Source organism: Acipenser ruthenus, chromosome 6 (genome assembly GCF_902713425.1).
Source record: "Acipenser ruthenus chromosome 6, fAciRut3.2 maternal haplotype, whole genome shotgun sequence".
In the NCBI taxonomy this organism is placed as follows: domain Eukaryota; kingdom Metazoa; phylum Chordata; class Actinopteri; order Acipenseriformes; family Acipenseridae; genus Acipenser; species Acipenser ruthenus.
The window spans coordinates 7,943,942-7,962,125 of record NC_081194.1 but is presented as its reverse complement, the minus strand read 5'-3'; the positions used below and the strand labels follow the sequence as shown (position 1 = coordinate 7,962,125).

Below are 18,184 nucleotides of genomic sequence, written 5' to 3'. Positions count from 1 at the left end.
TTTTAGCGGCCGGTAAAATCAGACTTTACGGCAGCATTATGGGGGTTTTGCACCCGCAAAATCCTTTGCACGTATCTTTACATCACCCCCATTATGCATTACTTTTAATTATACGAGGGGTACAATTTTCAGCACTTCTCCTCTGCGATGCCATGTGACTGTAGTGAAACCTAGAAAATAAAGGATTTGAATTAAAAATCCCTGTAGTACAGCTCTGCACCTGTACATCGGACTGTACAGCACATACAGACAATACAGACTTTAGTACAGTACAGGCAGGAATCTGGAACAGCTTGGGGATTGAAACTCCAGTCAGCGAATAAATAATCTTCAATGCTCTTGCAGTGATGTCCGAATTATGACAGTGGCCTGAGTAAACAGAACAATCCTCCTAGATACCATAGATTAGAGCCGGCACCCTGAATCCCATGTCTTTTTAATGCATAAGAAGCCATGTGTGTGTGATCCTGCAGCTTGCCTTAATACCAGAAGTGGTTATTTTTGCTGAGGTATAAGGACAAATGCAAGTAATCTGGAGGGTTAGGCGGAGTGTAAGCTGCAAAGTTTGTTTTTTTGCATGCTGAAAATACAAAATGATAAGTTATGTGAAGCCCCCATTTCCTTGATAATGCCATTTCACGAGAACTTTATTGTGTAAAAGGTACCATTCCTAAAAATAGGATATGTACGTTGTGCATCGTGCCCCCAGTGGATATACAAAAAACTTATTCTAAACCCTATACAATATATGTTTCTGGACAGTGGTGCAAGTAAAGAATAACTAAGTTTATTACTTAAATAAGTGAATGACTTACATACAGTGAAACATTATACTGCCTGACATACTGAGGGCTACATGCTGCCCAGGTGATCTCTAGATAAGAGTCATACCTGGGTTCTGACCTTGCTTGCAGTCTATTTCCATAGAAACTGCTTTAACAGCCTTGTGCAGGTCCATGAGGGAACCAGCCAGTCCTTGATGACAAGTCACAGCAGCAAAGGAGAGTCACAAAGCCCCCACTCATAGTTCTTTGCAGCACATCCGACTAAATGACAAAAATTCAAATCAGACAGTAATGGTAAAACTGGGCTCAGTTTCAAAGCAAGTGCAAAGGCCGGGACAAATCACAACTGGATCAGTGAGAAAATAAAATTACAAAAAGTGATTTATTTATAGAGGTTTAATATACAGCATAATATGTAAGGATTCATACAAGAGCTATTTTTTTTCCATTTACAGATTACAATACATAAACTGGTTTTCATCTCTTTAGTTTAAATGTACAAAACTTACTCCAACGGCTGTTCCTTTTAGCAGCTTTGCAACCTGGCAAGACTTGTTATATTGCAGTTAAGTGCAGAAAATATTTAAAGAGTACAAAATGGAGAACTTCACCTTTTAAAGGACGCTAAAAAAAGAAAAAGAAGCTAAGGTAACAAAAAGGTGCCTGCTCCACAGGGCAGACAAGACATAATAAAATCAAAGCCTGCCATTGTCCACAGAAAAGTACAGCTGTGTATAATATTCATCAATAAAAAAAGCCTAAAAATGTCCTTTCAAAGAATTTACATTAATAACATTCTTTCACAGTATAATACATACTGCAGATTTATCAAATGCGACTTAACAATAGTAATACAAAATATTTTCACCATTGTGTGAGCCAATGTTCCTATGCAATAAAAAATAGAGGGAAATGTATACTGTTTTGACAGGACAAAGCATGGTTAGTTCGATTGGTCGGTTGGCCTTTTTCACTTAAGTTTTAAACATATCGGCATGGAAACGCTCTGCTGTGATTCACTCAGAACACAACATGTCCACTCTGTCTGTCAGTTCAGTGGAGCTTAGAGTCCTGTCCCGATCAGCCAATCCCCTTCTAAAAAAATCATATTTATACAATGCTGTTTCCCATTCAGACACCACATCACATAGCAGGCTACGTTTTACCTTCATCTCAAGTAGAATATGTTTTTGTTTCATTTATACAGTGCAGAGTATATGGGCTTAGACTAAATAACTGGTTGTGTTTCTCTCTTCTCCTCCCTCTTACTCCAGCTCACTCTTTCTCTGCTTCCTCTGAACGTATGCAGTAGTTTGGCTGCTCTGAGCGCACAAAGCCTGGCAGACACACACACTTATAAGATCCTTCGGTGTTGATGCACTTAGCGTTCTTGCAAAGGGACATTTTATTGTTGAGCTCGGTGCATTCATTCACGTCTGCAACAATAAAAAAACAGAAAGACAGTGTTTTACTATTGGCAGAATTAGGGAATGAAACATGAATAGTTGTGTATTGGGAGCGATCCTGGCCATGTCATAAAACACTCATATTATAAAGAGAGCACTCAGTGTCTGGACAGTGGCCATAGATTACTATTTTGAATCTTCAACTGGGGATTAAAATGGCCAGATACTGGAGATCATGGATGGGGTCACTTCCTGTTTTTCAATTCCAATTATATTTCCAATTCCTTTTCAAATCAATTCCCAATTCCAATTCCCATTCCATTTCCTTCGAAGGAATTTATATTTTAGAGCCATAATAATTGTTGTGATTGTTCATCTGCTTTCACTTTAAGCCAATTTAATTGACTAACAGGGACTGAAATTTAAGTAATTTGTTGCCACTGTGAGAAGCTCATTTTAACAGAATACTGCTAATTGCAATATTGATCAATGATGTGGAATTGGAATTGGAATAGGGAATTGATTTTAAAAAGGAATTGGAAATGAAAAACAGGAATTGTCATGTTAAGCCCTTTGTCATGTATTACCCACGCTGTCAAATCACTGGGAAACCTCAAACTAGAGGTCTACATGGGTCCAAATTAATCAACCCGACCTGACCAGCAACCGACAAAATTATTTTTATTAGACCGGATCCGACCCGGCCTGAAAAAACAGTGGAACGCTTTTCCTTTCCCCAGCTAAGTACAGTATATGCACTGAAAAGATACAGTATTAAAGCAGTGTTTTTTTTTCCAGTCAACCTGGAAATCTGGCTGAACTACAGTGTTTATTCCATCATGAACCTACACAGAGGACTGTAAAATTAAATATTTAATACAGGAATTATAAACAATGATTTTTAGTACCAAAGAGAGTCTCTTTAATAGTAATCGACAGTTTGCGTATTACTGAGTAAACAAAATCGGACCTGACCCGACCCGACCTGAGTGTTGCGTGACAGTTTTGCACCCGAAAACCCATTAGGTACGGGTCGGGTCTCGGGTCCTCGGGTCCGGGTAGACCCGTAAAGACCTCTTCCTCAAACATGCCAGTGCACAGTCTGCATCTGTGACACTTTTATCCCATATCCAGCTCTGTTATTCCTTATTGACATGATACCATGTTTAATTATCATTATTTGTTTATGTAGCAGATGCCTCTATCCAAGGCGACTTACAGAGACTTAACCCCTTCACCTCCACCCCATGTGACATAGCTGTCTGTCCAGCATCAAGTAATAACAGAAAACATGCCACCAGTGACATGTTTCCAGACATTAAGACATTAATCCAGACATTAAGGGTTAAAGTTTTTATCCCCCCCTGCCACCCCCCCCCCCAAGTAATGCTTTATTGGTGCATTTGTGACGTGTCTCATCGTCACCAAGAAGACCATCGCCATCATTACTGAGTCCACGTAGCAGGGTATGTGCTCAAGCTGCACGGAGTTCTCTCCATAAATATTCAGCAGAACATTCAAGAGAATCCTGTTAATACATCCTGCCTTCGCTGCACCAACATTCTGTTAGGCCAAGGAGTTTGGGTCCTGCAAAGTCTGTCTGTCTGAAACCAAGTGTGGTTCGAGGTCAGGGTTTATTAGGGTTCATGTTGTGATCAACTCAGTTAACTGCTGCTTGACATCATTTTAGTAATTTTGTTATGAAGATTTTTTTTATATATATATTATTTATTACCATTAATGAACTGTAATGGTAATTTTGTGCTCAGCGCTGCAGTATAAATGGGACAACTGTAGGCGTTCCTTGCTGAATTACATTAACAAACACAATTCATTAAAAAAGCAGCATAGCAATTGGCACCAAAAATAGCACCAATAGATGTTCCCACATAATGTCAAACTAAAAGAAAACAAGACAATATTATCAGTGAAAAGGTTTCTAGTTTTGGTTCAAAGAATGTTTACCTTGCATACTAAATGGAATTCTTGGTGTGTTTGTGACTGAATGAATGTTTGTTTGTGAGTTTTTGTGTGTGTGTGTGTGTGTGTGTGTTTTTACATCTATTCAAACTATTCAAATCCAGGACGTGATCAGACACAGGTACAATTTACAGGGGGACCCAGGGGACATGGCCCCCTCACTTTTTCAATGACAGGGAAACATCCCCTTCTAATTGCAGCAGTACTAAAACTATTATTTCTCAATAATGTATTTATATAATCACTTGTCAGTATAGTGTCTCTACCAGGACCCAGCGGAAACGCCAATCAACTGAGACAGCATTTGTGCGCAATGCATTATGGGCTAGCTCAAGCAATGAGGAGAAATCAGAGCCTGGTATTAAAGAACTGTTTTTTTTCTTTTCTTTTCATTGTGAAATTTCTGAATCGTGATACCATTTCTGATGTCTATGGTCTCAATACTAAAAAAATATTTTCTATTTTCTTATTGTCATGGAATGGCTGTGAAATACACCCTTCTTGTCCTCCGAAGAAGGAGTTTATGACCGCAAAGGCACCAATTTTATTACTAGATGCCCCAGCTACAGAAACTGCCCCAACAACCAAACGAAAACGCTTCCTTACCAACGCAGGCCATCTTGGCCATGTTCAAGTGGTACCCATCGAAGCAGTCACAGGTGTAGCCCTCCTGCACGCGCACACAGCGGCCGTTCTCACAACCGTTCAGGATGCCACATTCTTCAGCCCGCAGCCCCTCGAATGCATCATACTGATCTGCAAAACACAAACAGAGGCCCCCTACAGTGAGTCACCTGGAGCGTGTGGGTTTGAGTCTGGCTCACAAGTGAATTGAGTTTGTTGCCATATTGTAGCAGATGAAGACACTAGCCGAAAATAGTTTTCCTGGAACTTAGCCCTCAATGGGCCGAGTTTCCCACACGACCACAGAATACATGAGGACTGGTGGCATGAGGACAGACCAGTGATGGGATACATTTGGACACTGAATTGTTACCACGCCCTCCTCCAGGGCAGACTTGAGGAAGATCATGTGACTACTGTTTGTGCTGTCTTGAGGACTGTGGCAGTGTGCCCCGCCCCTGTGTGTATTTTATGTTACATGTTGTGTTGTTCGTGAGTGGAGAACGGGAGAGAGAGAGGAGAAATTAAAATAACAAAAAATTGCTATACGTGCTGGCTTTCAACCAGCACGATACGTGTTTGTCTGTTCATCCAGTCTGTTTTGTCTGTCTATGTTCGTTTAGCCATTGTGCCCTTTCATTTTGAGTGTTTTCTTTTGTTCATTCTTTTATTTTCTGTTTAATAATAAACCAGCGCAACAGCGCAATTCACATTTCACCTCGCAGTACTGTGTGTTCTTCCGGGTCAGATGTCACCACCACCAGCCAGCTTGTGACAAGGACACAGTAATACAGTAACGTCCTGGCTTAAGGAAGTGTGCAGCGACACCACGTGAACAGTTTCCATCTCTTTCACTTTCATGAGCTTGGGACAAATGGGACCTGAGTCAAGAGAACTTGACTATTGAAAGATGAATTGTATAACAAGCATGTGAGTATCCCTTTCATTTACTGCTAGGTATAAATCTAAACCAATACAGTAAAAACAATACAATGGTTTAATTACACACTATATCGAAATCCAATTTAAGTAGGAGCCAATCAAAACAGCGTAAGGTGGCATTTGGCCACTAGAGCCGCATTTCAGCCAATCACATTAGTGCTATCCTGTCACTTTTGTTTTAGACAGCGTAATTAGTGGCGGTTGTAGCCTGAAAGCTGGAATGTTGTTAGAGCTTAAGCTTTAAGAAACAAACAAACGAAAAAATAAACTTCAAATCACATCAGCTTTATGGTTTGCAAAGAGACAAAATGTTACAGAACTGATGCAAACAGCTTCAATTCAATTGACTCAATATTGTGACAGAGGGTAGTGATTTGAATGGCTTGGGAACGACTTGCTGGACATATGGAAATTTCTATACGTCTTCATAATGGTGGGGGAACGAAACACACCCAAAACAACAAAAACTCAAATCTACATAAACATCTGCAGGTGCACACTGATTTGTTTGCCTCGTTCGTTAGAGTTTAACACCGTTTAGCTGACTAATTGTTTTTTTCTGTAGTTGTAATACAGTGCCTGGCTTTATCGTCCCATAACGAATGTGGAAGTCTCTGTCGTGCTGAGGGTTTCCTCAGGTGTATGGTTATGTGTGTGTGGCCGCTTGTTTGCTCCTCTCTTTTTCTTCCATATATGGGATCCCTTCCAGTCCTCCACAAGTGTATTGTGCTGTTTTGTCACAGAATAACCAAGGCAGTGCCTTTTTTGGACACAACGTGCTGGATCCAAATAAAAAAACAAGTCGTTTTTCATCGTGATGTTTTTTCACAGGAGTGGTGATATTTAAAAAGCTGTTTACAGGCTCCGTGGATCAAAAGCAGCCTCCACTTCAGGCATCATTCAAGTTTATTTGAATTGAGCGGCATCCAGGCAGGCAGTGTGTCTATTTTCATTTCTGAATGACCCTTGCCTCTCCTGTTAAGGCTTTTATCTATTAACTGCTCTACGTATGAGGGCATGTCTATCTATATACAGTACGTGATGCATACCTGCCATTGAAAAATGGGCGCTTGTCAGAGAAAATTTACTTAAGGTAATAATGCATTACAATTGGCAATCTAAATTATCAAGAGTTTTTTTAGTCTCATCGGGAGACGGGAGATTCACCCTCTATATCAGGTATGCAGGATGAATGTGTGTGTTTGTGTATGTGTACCTTGAACAGCATGCTTATATTGTGTCCTTGTAAGTAACTGCGAGCTAGGCTGCATGGTGGTTTTAGTGGGTCAATGACTTCAATCATTTTCATTAAGGCTCTGTCCACACTATGCCTTTAAACCATATTAGTTGTCTTAAACTGGCTTAATAGTGATAAATACGGTTAGCGTCTACACTACGCAGCATTTAATACCGTGCTCTAGACTACCTTGTGGGGTAGTCTCGAGTCCGGTTCTAATTAGATCGCATCAGGTAGTGAGGTTTGTAAGAAGTGTGGATGCTGCAGAACTACATTTTTTGTGTATCCTCCAATATCCCAACAATTTCTGATATGTTTTGGCGCGTGAACATTACAAATACAGTACTGTACTCAGAACCGGCGCCTGAAGGAGTTAAGAATGACTATCAATACTGCTGTACCGTATACAATTTCTGAGGCTTGTTGTAAAATAGTGGATCATGGAGCGACGTGATCAGATGCTGAAATCAAGGCACATTGACATGTGGAGCGATCAAATCGGTCAAGGAGAACTTCAGAGTTCAAAACTAAATGCACACATTATGATAAAATGCACCTTGTTTTTTTAAGAAACAAAGACATAACAATCATGCTAAGAAGCGCTATGTCTTCCATTGGCACAGACTCCATATTTGCCGGGTTGTAAACATAAAATACAGTGCATGGTGGGATAATGTCCCACAGTCCATTGTGCTGCTGCTAGGAACTGCAACCGGACTATTTTAAAAGTGTTTGTATGCTTTAAGCGCAACTAAACATGAAACGGTACTTTATGGACTTTGAGCTGGATTAATTAAAATGTGTTTGAGTATGGTTCTCGAGATCAGTTATGTAGTGTGGAGAGGGCTTTAGTGTAGACGCTTTGAGCTGGATTAATTAAAACGGGTTTCAGTACGGTTCTTGAGATCATTTACTTAGTGTGGACAGGGCTTTAGTGTAGATGCTTTGAGATGGATTCCTTAAAATGTGTTTGAGTATGGTTCTTGAGATCATTTACGTAGTGGACAGGGCCGGCCCTTAGACTCAAGCTCCTGGGTATCGTAAGAGTAAAGCCATATTTGTATATTACATCTAGTTTGCATAATCGATGTCCATGATGATAAATATAAAGACATAAAAATATAAATATAAAAACAAAAACGATATGAACATATGGTAATTTAGATATTTTAATCAAAGAAACTACAAAATGATATTGCAAAAGTCTACCGGAAGCCGTAATAGCAGTACAGTATTTCATGTTAGAATTCAAATGTCACATTTCTGTCAGTTTTTTGTTAAGTATATGGAAAACTACATGGCGGTATGTAATTCAATATATGAATGTAACATTATTCAGCATTTTTGAAGAAAAATGAGTTAATTCTATAGAGGGATGAAAAACTCTTGGATATAACTGTACACATACATACCAGCCATCAACCTATGAAAGGTTTGGTATGTTCAGTATGTAGTTATGACATTATTCAGACAAAATATATATTTTGCATCTAGAAAACCACAATAATGTAATACATATTCATGTTATTTATAACACATTTTTACTGGAAGGATTTAGAGGCTTATTAGTAGGGCTGTACTTATTTCACGATAAAAAGAGCTTTTATTTCACAGCATTTCATGGTCTAAAAATATGTACGGTATTTCAAGATATTTCAGGATTAAACATAATATTTATTCAAGCAGAAAGAAATAGCACTGTCACATTCAAAATTTCTCAAGGGATACAACACATGTTCATAAATATTTAAATCCTTGCCTGAAAAACAGTAAATGCTAAATTGTAGAATATTCCATTTTTTAGACCCACCTTTTGAAGACATTCTATTTTCACCATCATTGAATTATCAAACAAAATAACTTTAATACATGTAAAAAATAACAACAGACACGAGAAATGTCCCCTTCTTGCACTGGACAGAGAGATCTTTAGCATGCAGCTGGTGTCTTTTACGTTGAAGACATTTTAAAGAAATTGTGCAGCTCTATACAATGGCTGCCAGGTTCAGAATTGCAGTGTAACAGGTATGTGTCAATAAGACAAACACTTGCTGCATTTATTTTTAAGTGCTACAAATATGTATAATTTAGAAATACTACAGCATGGTACCTGTAAGCAACTCCAAAGTGCAAGGCTGATGAATATGGAATACGTATGTAGCTAACTAAAGAAGAATAATTTAGAGACCTTTGTTTCTAAACTAGTTAAGTTAACATACATCCATTTGACTAAATACCCTTAAATATTTTATGTGACTGAACCGGAACTGGATTTAAGAAATCAACTAACCAGCAGATGGCAGCAAAGAACTTTTAATGGAACGTTTTCAGGGCTCTTCCTTTGAAAACAATGCACTGAATACCACATTATTTCCCAGAAGGCAGCATGGGTGAAGCAAGCTAACATGCTAGTGAAATATAGAATAGGAAGTGTAATACTTACGCTCTTCATCATGAAATAGAGGTAAAAATCCTGGGCTGGAGGGCTGGGAATCGTATTCCACGCCTGGCACAGTATAGTCTGCGTCAAAGGGCATCAGGGCATCCTCCCCGTATCTCTGTCTGCTCCCAGACAGGGGCACATTGCACAGGGTGGCGTAATCCTCTGGAGGAGACAAGGGGCAGGGTTAGGGAGACTCTGTTTCCACTCAAAACGTCCACACCTGCACTCCGGCCCAGTCTAGTCCTCTGTTCTCAATTTGAAATGGTGCCTGGGATTCACTTAAATCGAGTCTCTACCTACCCTTCTAATCTCTGGGCTCCTTCTGGCTCAGTGGTCAACTGCATAACACACCTTAAGTAACATTACCCATTACTTTTCCCTTCCCCTTGAAGTGTTTCTTGAGCTGAGAGTGCTGCAGAATACACCCCTACAGCTCACAGCCCTGTGATAAGTCTAACTGCTTTGAACTCTCTCGAAAGCTGATACACGGTTTCATAAATTCAAAGTCAAAGCTTGTGTTTTGTGGCTGCATTTCTTATATACAGTATAATGACCGCCTGCCCTATTTATGACAATATTGGTACCGTTGAACGTATCTGGAAAATACTGTAGATTAGAAGTCAAGTCAAATTAGTGGATAGTTTGTATCTCTTCTTTCGCAAGTGGATTGTGTCTGTGGAAGTGTTCGTTTGTCTGTGTGTTTTGAAAAGTAATCGAAGGGACCACGACAGCAGGCTATTGATTTGCCTGGTGCCATATTCTCCAGGAGGGTCCACACTTCAAAACACGAACTGCTGTATGCTGTATATTCATTCAATCGTCCAGCAGGGGGACTGAAACAATAGTCGTTTTGCTGGAGAATTTGCCTCAGAACAAAGCAACAATGTGCACCTCAACAAGAACTGTGACCAGACCACTCGAGTACAGTGTGGCCTTTGAGACCTGTGCCATCTAGTGGAGAAATGTAGATGAGCAGCATATTTTACTGTGATGTTCTTCATTACTTGGGTTAATTCATGACTGTGTCATTTAACTGTTAAAAAAAACATAACAAGCAAAGCTCTAATTCTATAGGAAAGCTGTTGGAGCTGGATGGGAAAATAACCATGCATTTCTAAGTAGCAACTCGTTTTTCATTTCTGCTGACATGTGTTTCAGTTCAAAGTCAAAGTTTATGTTTTGTGTCTGTGCCCTCCGGCTGTATTTAAATTCGTGTCAGTGACTACCTGTGCTGTTTATGAGAAACACTCTTGAGGAATTAAAGTTCAAGTAAAAAAAATAATAATAATAATTCCATAGCAGGCTTTTCAGTCAGAAGTAGTATAACAAGATGTTCATTTATATTACAATGTATACACAGTAATAACATGGTAATACCATGGTAATAACTGGGTGACTACAAACAGTTTCTGCTCTGACATGCTAACAGCTGGTGGAATAGAAAAGGCCTTTACCACAATGTTAGCATGTAATTGCATCAGGTCACAAAATGTTTTTCAAAAGCCCATCTCCCTGGAATTACACGGTAGTTACCTACAAGAGCAGGAGCCACTGGTAATTACCCAATTACAATGGAATTAAGTGCAAGGAATCAACCACTGCAATGTTAATCTGAGGGCTCGTCTGCCATTTTTGTTTTATTTAAAGTCCTAAACTTTCATCTGGTGTCAAGCGTGAAGACACACTCACAAAATGAGTAGCAAGCAGCGAAATAATCTATTTCTTTAGTGCTGTGCTTTTGAAAGTCCCTTCAGTTATGGGCCATCTGGAGAGACAGTAGACTGTGAATGCAGTTTTATAGAAACCACAGGGAGGCTGGATTTCTTAAAATTTTTTTTTTACTTTAAATCAAAGTAGAAAAAAAAGTTTTTCCTTTTGAACTGTCTGGTTGTGTTTATCCACCCTACTGGTTTGTAATGTATGTTCTTACATTGTGTTTACACAGCATCCCAAAGGAACTTCCAGATGAGAATCACAGTGATTGTACAGCATTTCCACAAACACGAAAACAAGCTCTATGTGAATGATCGAAACAGTAAAATGTAAAAAATATGTCTAATATTGGTTCTCTCAAAGAAAAGCAGGACCAGGCAGCCATAATCCCCTAGATTACGACATCCTAAATCCTGGGATATTTGCCAAACACAACGGCTGCTTGGGATTATCGTTTTCTGGCCGTGGAAAGCATTTGCCTCGTAAATGACAATAAAAAACATTTTATCAGGCCAAGTTTATGTCAAGTTTAATGGCCAAATAACAAAAAAGGTAAAATAAACAAAAGGTAAAATAATGATATTTCTTTGCATTTTGGAGATGTATAAAAACAAGGGGCATTAAATCCACGACACTGAGGTAACTATCCATATATTTGTGTTGAGCATTGAAAATAAGACCCCCTGAAGCATTAAACAGGAGTTCCAGTCTGAGTTTTGCCACAGGAGACGGCACATCAATTAGAATTAGCTGCAAGTGGATTGTGTGATCAGGAGCCAGCAGTGAATAAGGGATTGGTGCTGGACAGGTTGCTCTATGCTGCTGCCAGGGCTGGAAGATAAATTCCTTCCTTGTCCAGGCTATTCACTGATCCTTGGAAATGGAGCTACAGAGCAGGCAGGTAGGCTAGACAGTGAGCCACCACACTGCACTGTCCTGAAGGCCACCGTTCATACTGAACTTCCTAACTGAACATCAATGGTGCAGTGGAGCCGGAACACGCTGGAACTATTTTCTATAGGCAGCTTAGACATCATCGTTCTGCCACTGATACACAGACACGTAAAGCAAAGCATTCTGAAAAGTTGGAGAAAGACACTTGTAGAAATTACATAAATGCATTACCTATTATATGTGTTAGTACAGCTAAGGCCAAAAGTTTTGCATCACCCTACTTAATTTAAGATTGAAACATAATTTAGATCTTTTATTTAACATACTGTGATCAAAAAATCTACAGTATGATATCTCAAAATTCTACTATATAGTTAAGTGTATGGAAAACTACAAAGCGGTATATACATAGCTGTAGAAGTTCAGTATACAAATAAAATGTGAATTCATATAATAATTCTTGCTTAAGAAAATCTATATTTTAGTGGCGTTCCTGTACTTTCAGATTTAGGACTGCACTGCTGATCAGTAAAGGATAGCATAGAGGATACAGCATGAAAGCTCATGAAGTACTGTGGTGAACACCAACTAAGTGAAATAAACACAGCACACCATGTCCGTTCATGCGCAGTAATCTGTTTAAATATTAAGCTTAATGTATGAAAAATAATCAATGTTTAAACCGACAATAGCAGGCTTTTTTACATTTAATAAAATAAGGGGTCCGTGCAGAACGGAGTAACTTGCAAAAGCAATTATTTGATCGTATGAAGTTTCCCCACATTGAGCTGCAGACAAATCAGTAAATCAAGAAAACAGATAAAGTGGATTCCAACACCGTTGCTCATTTCTCGTCTGCCACTGCTTATTAATGTTTACTTTGTTAAATTTACACTTGAGTTTGTCTGCTTTGTGACAAAAGAAAAACTAAAATTAAGGACTATAAACAGTTCTGTTTCTATTAGTAAGAAGGCCATTGTCAGAAATGGTCCTCAGTAGGTGCATACAGTACAGTACCTTGTCAAGACCACAGAACGTGTCTGATCAACCTGTCTGGTTCAATGCCAATGAATTCAATCGACAAAGGGGATTGAAATGTGCAAGCAACTTGCCTGTTTAGAAACCAAAGCAGTCTGCACATGCCGATGATTTCACTGATCCGTTTACCCGATGGATGTCACTGTGGACTGACACCAATTTCCTGGCTGCTTTAGACATGAGAAGTGCAATAGAGTTGCATAAAAAGGGTTTTCAACAAACCAATAAATCAATGAAATACCCAGAGAATTTCTTTTTTTTCTTTTTTACGTGAAGGCAAGCTGTTCACAACAAATGATTTAAAACAACGTCTCTCGGCCTCCAAAGGCAGCAGTTGAAAACGGGCCAGCTAACTGACATCTATGGAGTCAGAGTGGGTTTAAGACCAGTAGTGCTGACGTACTGTACATGTACTTGAGGTTATGCAAGTGACCTGGCTGTGATTAAAACAGGATTGCTATTGTGCTATTGTGTATCTATTATATATATATATATATATATATATATATATATATATATATATATATATATATATATCTCTATATATATATATATATATATATATATATATATATATATATATATACACACACACACACTGCAGTGTAAAAGACATGTTGCATTTTTCTACTCTGATGCATTAAGGCAGGTATTTTGGGTCTTACAGTCCTGGGTTTGTCAATTACAGGTGATGTTTCTCTGTACTTGTTGATTATGCTTTGGATACCACAGCTTGAAAATCAAGTGATGTGAGCTATTTCACTCAATGTTTTTCCTTCTTTATGCAAGTCAAGGTTGTTTTAATAGTAGAAAACACTAGTGGAGGCTTTGAGTAAATTGTTGATGCTCATAATGCATCAAAGTAGAAAAATGCAACATATCTAAGACTTTTGCACAGCAGTATATATATATATATATATATATATATATATATATATATATATATATATATATATACTGTATATATATGTTAAGGGCAAAACCCGGTGGTCTGGCAAGTCTAGTTTTGCCCGGGCCAATCTAGTTTCACCAAGGGCTTCTGGGCGAATCCTGAAGTTACCACTTTTTTTTGGAATTCGCCCGCATCTGATCTGGTGAATCTAGATTGCCCCAGAACTTGAAATAGACGACTGGGCGAAACCCGTTTTTTCAACAGTTTTCACTGAATTTCGGGGCTAGCCCAGGCGAGTCTAGTTTCGTTCAACACTTCAAAATCGATGCTGGGCAACAGTGTGTAGCGACGGTGTGCTGGTTTTCTAGCAGCGGTGCAGAAAAGGCAGGACACCAGGGCTGGTTTTATATTCCCCATTAATTTAATCCCTCCTACTGTAATTACCTAAACCGTTTGAGTTGGCTGGGCTTCGGTCCGTGGGTTTATTGGTTTAGATGATTGCATTCACTTGATGAGCACAATTACCAAGAGGAACAGTGGTGTGAACCTCCAGGAGACAGACGCCTGGGTAACACTGTGCATTTTCACTTGATGAGCACAATTACCAAGAGGAACAGTGGTGTGAACCTCCAGGAGACAGACGCCTGGGTAACACTGTGCATTTTCACTTGATGAGCACAATTACCAAGAGGAACAGTGGTGTGAACCTCCAGGAGACAGACGCCTGGGTAACACTGTGCATTTTCACTTGATGAGCACAATTACCAAGAGGAACAGTGGTGTGAACCTCCAGGAGACAGACGCCTGGGTAACACTGTGCATTTTCTAGGTTCTGCACATTTTTATTTTGCATCATTTGGAGCAAAAATGAAATATAGACCGAAGAGAGAATAACTGTAGCTAAACAAGCACACAGAGAGGGACAGATTATTCTAACCAGTAAAGGTTGTATACAACCAAAACATATAGAGCTGTTAGATGGGGCTAGTCAGTCTTGCAAAAATGTGCAGGAAAACCTTCATGACTTAAGAGTGGCACATGCTTTGCTAGAAATATAGACATTATCTGAAAAGTATAGATGAATAATGCCATGGAACACAGGAAAAAAGGTCTGTATTTTTACCCAAAAGTAGTGGTTAAGACTTATTAGTATTCACTTACCAGAGTTTTTTGAAGGGCAGAGGGCACAGTCCATACCCCAGCCATCTCCATGAAGACAGCAGCACTCTGTGTAAGTGGTCTGTTGTCCAACCAGTGGACGGCTGCACATGAGGTTGTGGCTCACTTCCTGCCAGCAGATATCCTGGAACACCTCACTTTCCTCACCGTGCTCTGAAAATAACCAGCAACACCCACATCTTACATGGCACAGAAGAAAAAAAAACATCTTGTTTTAATAATGGGCAACTCGAGGGCTACTGCGCTATTGCTATTGAATAATTGATGATGTGGTTGGAATAAAGACCTGAGCCCATGTAACAGTCCCTGGAGAAACACAGAAACACATGTAGGGGTGTGCTGAAACTCATACTCAATGTGCTGATTTCAAAACAAGAACAGCTGTCCTGGATTTATTTATTACAGTACACCCTCGCTATAAGAAACCTGTTGGGGTCCAAGCCTTTTGTTCGTTATTATTATTATTATTTATTTCTTAGCAGACGCCCTTATCCAGGGCGACTTACAATTGTTACAAGATATCACATTATTTTTACATACAATTACCCATTTATACAGTTGGGTTTTTACTGGAGCAATCTAGGTAAAGTACCTTGCTCAAGGGTACAGCAGCAGTGTCCCCTACCAGGGATTGAACCCACAACCCTCCGGTCAAGAGTCCAGAGCCCTAACCACTGCTCCACACTGCTGCCCTTCGTTATATCGAGGGGATCGTTATAGCGAAAGGACAATCAAAATAAATGACAAACTGTTTGAGTAAATTAATGAGATGATATTCTGAATAGAAGTAGAATTACATGTACCTGTTTGTTTCATGTATGCAGTATTCTGGCTCCAATTCTTTATGCCTGCGTTACTCCTTTTTTCAAATGATCAGTATAGTTTCCAGCTTTGTTGCAGCTGATGATAAAATATTGTGGGTTTGCAGTAATATGATGGGCATATCGACAGAGACGCGGATTAGTGAACAGACCATGTGCCCGTAATGGGAATGCTGCTCCCAGTACATGTGTGGAGGAATGGTGTCACAGAAGGTTTCCAGTGCACAGCCATTTACATTGTAGACTAGGACCGTCGTGGGTTCATCATTACTTGCTCAGATGCAGCCTGTGATTTATGCACGAGTGTGCACAGCCTGCTGTTGGTCTCTGGTACAGTGTTTCCATTACATCATGTAATGATGCACGAGGGGGCCAGTTCTTCTCTCCAGAAGTGTGAAGAACAGATGTTTCCATGGATCCAGGAAATTACGGAACACGAGCATTATGTGTGGTGCACTGAACTCTCCTTGTGAACGGTACCTCAAACACATCAAGGTCTTCCACATTAAAACCACCATCTGTTCAATTTTCTGGGTTGAAGGGGAATTCAGTGACGTTAAAGCTGTGCAGTTTGGGTGTGCTTTGATTGTAAAGGACAAAAATGACAATCTTGCAGAATGATGTAATCATTTTGTACAGGGTTTGGGAGGCTCTTTACTGAGAACAACACTTAAAGGTTCACAATTCAATACACTTTTAAGCTAAGGGAAACACGAGGGGCATTTCTACAGTTACCTAATGCCAATAGGTATTTCTCCACATAAGCTCTGTTAATTGCATGAACTCATCTATACCCTCCAGTTACTTCCGATCTTGCAACCAGCAGGATCATTTTGAAAGGGGATACCATCGTGTGAAACTATATCGAACTGGGCTGAGCAATCTAGGTAATGTACCTCGCTCAAGGGTACAGCAGCAGTGTCCCCCACCTGGGATTGAACCCACGACCATCCGGTCAAGAGTCCAGAGCCCTAACCACTACTCCACACTGCTGCCCTGGTGCAGGGCAGACGCCACAGACTTTTTCCCAGTCTACACAGGCAATTGTAATAAAGCTCACCTGTGACCTCTGTGGGCCCAACACAGCGCTTTCCTGTAGTGTCAAGGATCATCGGGCGTGTGCAGAAGCAGTTGTATGACCCCTCCGTGTTGATACACTGACCGTTGATACAGCTTGAGTCATCCTGACACTCATCAATATCTGCAAAAAGAAAATCATCACATTAACTGGGCTGAGGATTACATCACATCTTTATGACTAACCTTTACAGTTATGTATTCATTTGTAATGGCCATTTCTATCAGCCACACAGTGGAAAGAGGGAGAATTTTAAATTGCATATTTTTAGAATTAGAGATGTGTGGGTAGTTAAATACCTGCATAAATAAAAACAACGGGGGGCTCCCAAGTGGCGCATCCAGTAAAAGCACTCGCTAGAGTGCAGGATGCGCTCTATAGCCTGGACGTCGCCGGTTCGAGTCCAGACTATTCCACAGCCGACCGTGGACGGGAGCTCCCAGGGGGCGGTGCTCAATTGGCCGAGCGTCGCCCGGGGGGAGGGAGGGTTAGGTCGGCCAGGGTGTCCTCGGCTCACCGCGCAGCAGCGACCCCTGTAGTCTGGCCGGGCGCCTGCGGGCTTGCCTGTAAGCTGCCCAGAGCTGCGTTGTCCTCCGACGCTGTAGCTCTGAGGAGGCTGCACGGTGAGTTCGCAGTGTGTAAAGAAGCGGGCTGCTGACGGCACACGCTTCGGAGGACAGCGTGTGTTCATCTTCGCCCCTCCTGAGTCAGCGCAGGGGTGGTAGCGGTGAGCTGAGCCTAAAAGATAATTGGGCATTTCAAATTGTGGAGAAAATAATAATAATAATAATAAAAAAAAACTAATTGGCAACGACTAAACTATTAAAAAAATAAATAAATAAATAAATAAATAAAAAATAAAAATAAAAACAACGGATAATAAAATCCAGTATCTCATGTATCCAGATCAGCCCACTGTCCACTGCACCATTCCAGTTATTTTTCATTCAATTCAGTGAGCTGTAATTTGTTATGTGTCCAGCAGATGGCGGTGGTATATAGTATACCCTGTACAGAGACGTATTGGGTCTGCATTTGAAACAAATTCACAGCTTCTCTCCACAATAGCGATGTTCATACCCCATTGTAGATACTGATGTTCTATCTAAATAACTTGGGTTTAATGGCTGTGTAGCAGAAAAATTAAATCCG

At 40.1% G+C, this 18,184-nt stretch overlaps 1 protein-coding gene across 6 annotated transcripts in view; it reads right to left on the bottom strand.

Annotated features, from left to right (window-relative positions):
* Positions 1 to 1,148: 1,148 nt before the first annotated feature.
* LOC117411023 (latent-transforming growth factor beta-binding protein 1) overlaps positions 1,149 to 18,184 on the bottom strand; it is a 141,125-nt gene continuing 124,089 nt past the window's right edge. For all 6 annotated transcript variants that reach the window (XM_034018022.3, XM_059024886.1, XM_034018023.3 and 3 more), the window contains 5 exons: positions 17,015 to 17,155; positions 15,116 to 15,286; positions 9,418 to 9,579; positions 4,778 to 4,927; positions 1,149 to 2,221 (listed from right to left, as the gene is read on the bottom strand). In XM_034018022.3, the coding sequence (XP_033873913.3) occupies positions 2,061 to 2,221; positions 4,778 to 4,927; positions 9,418 to 9,579; positions 15,116 to 15,286; positions 17,015 to 17,155 (785 nt within the window). In that variant the 3' untranslated portion in view covers positions 1,149 to 2,060. The remainder of the gene's footprint in view (positions 2,222 to 4,777; positions 4,928 to 9,417; positions 9,580 to 15,115; positions 15,287 to 17,014; positions 17,156 to 18,184) is intronic.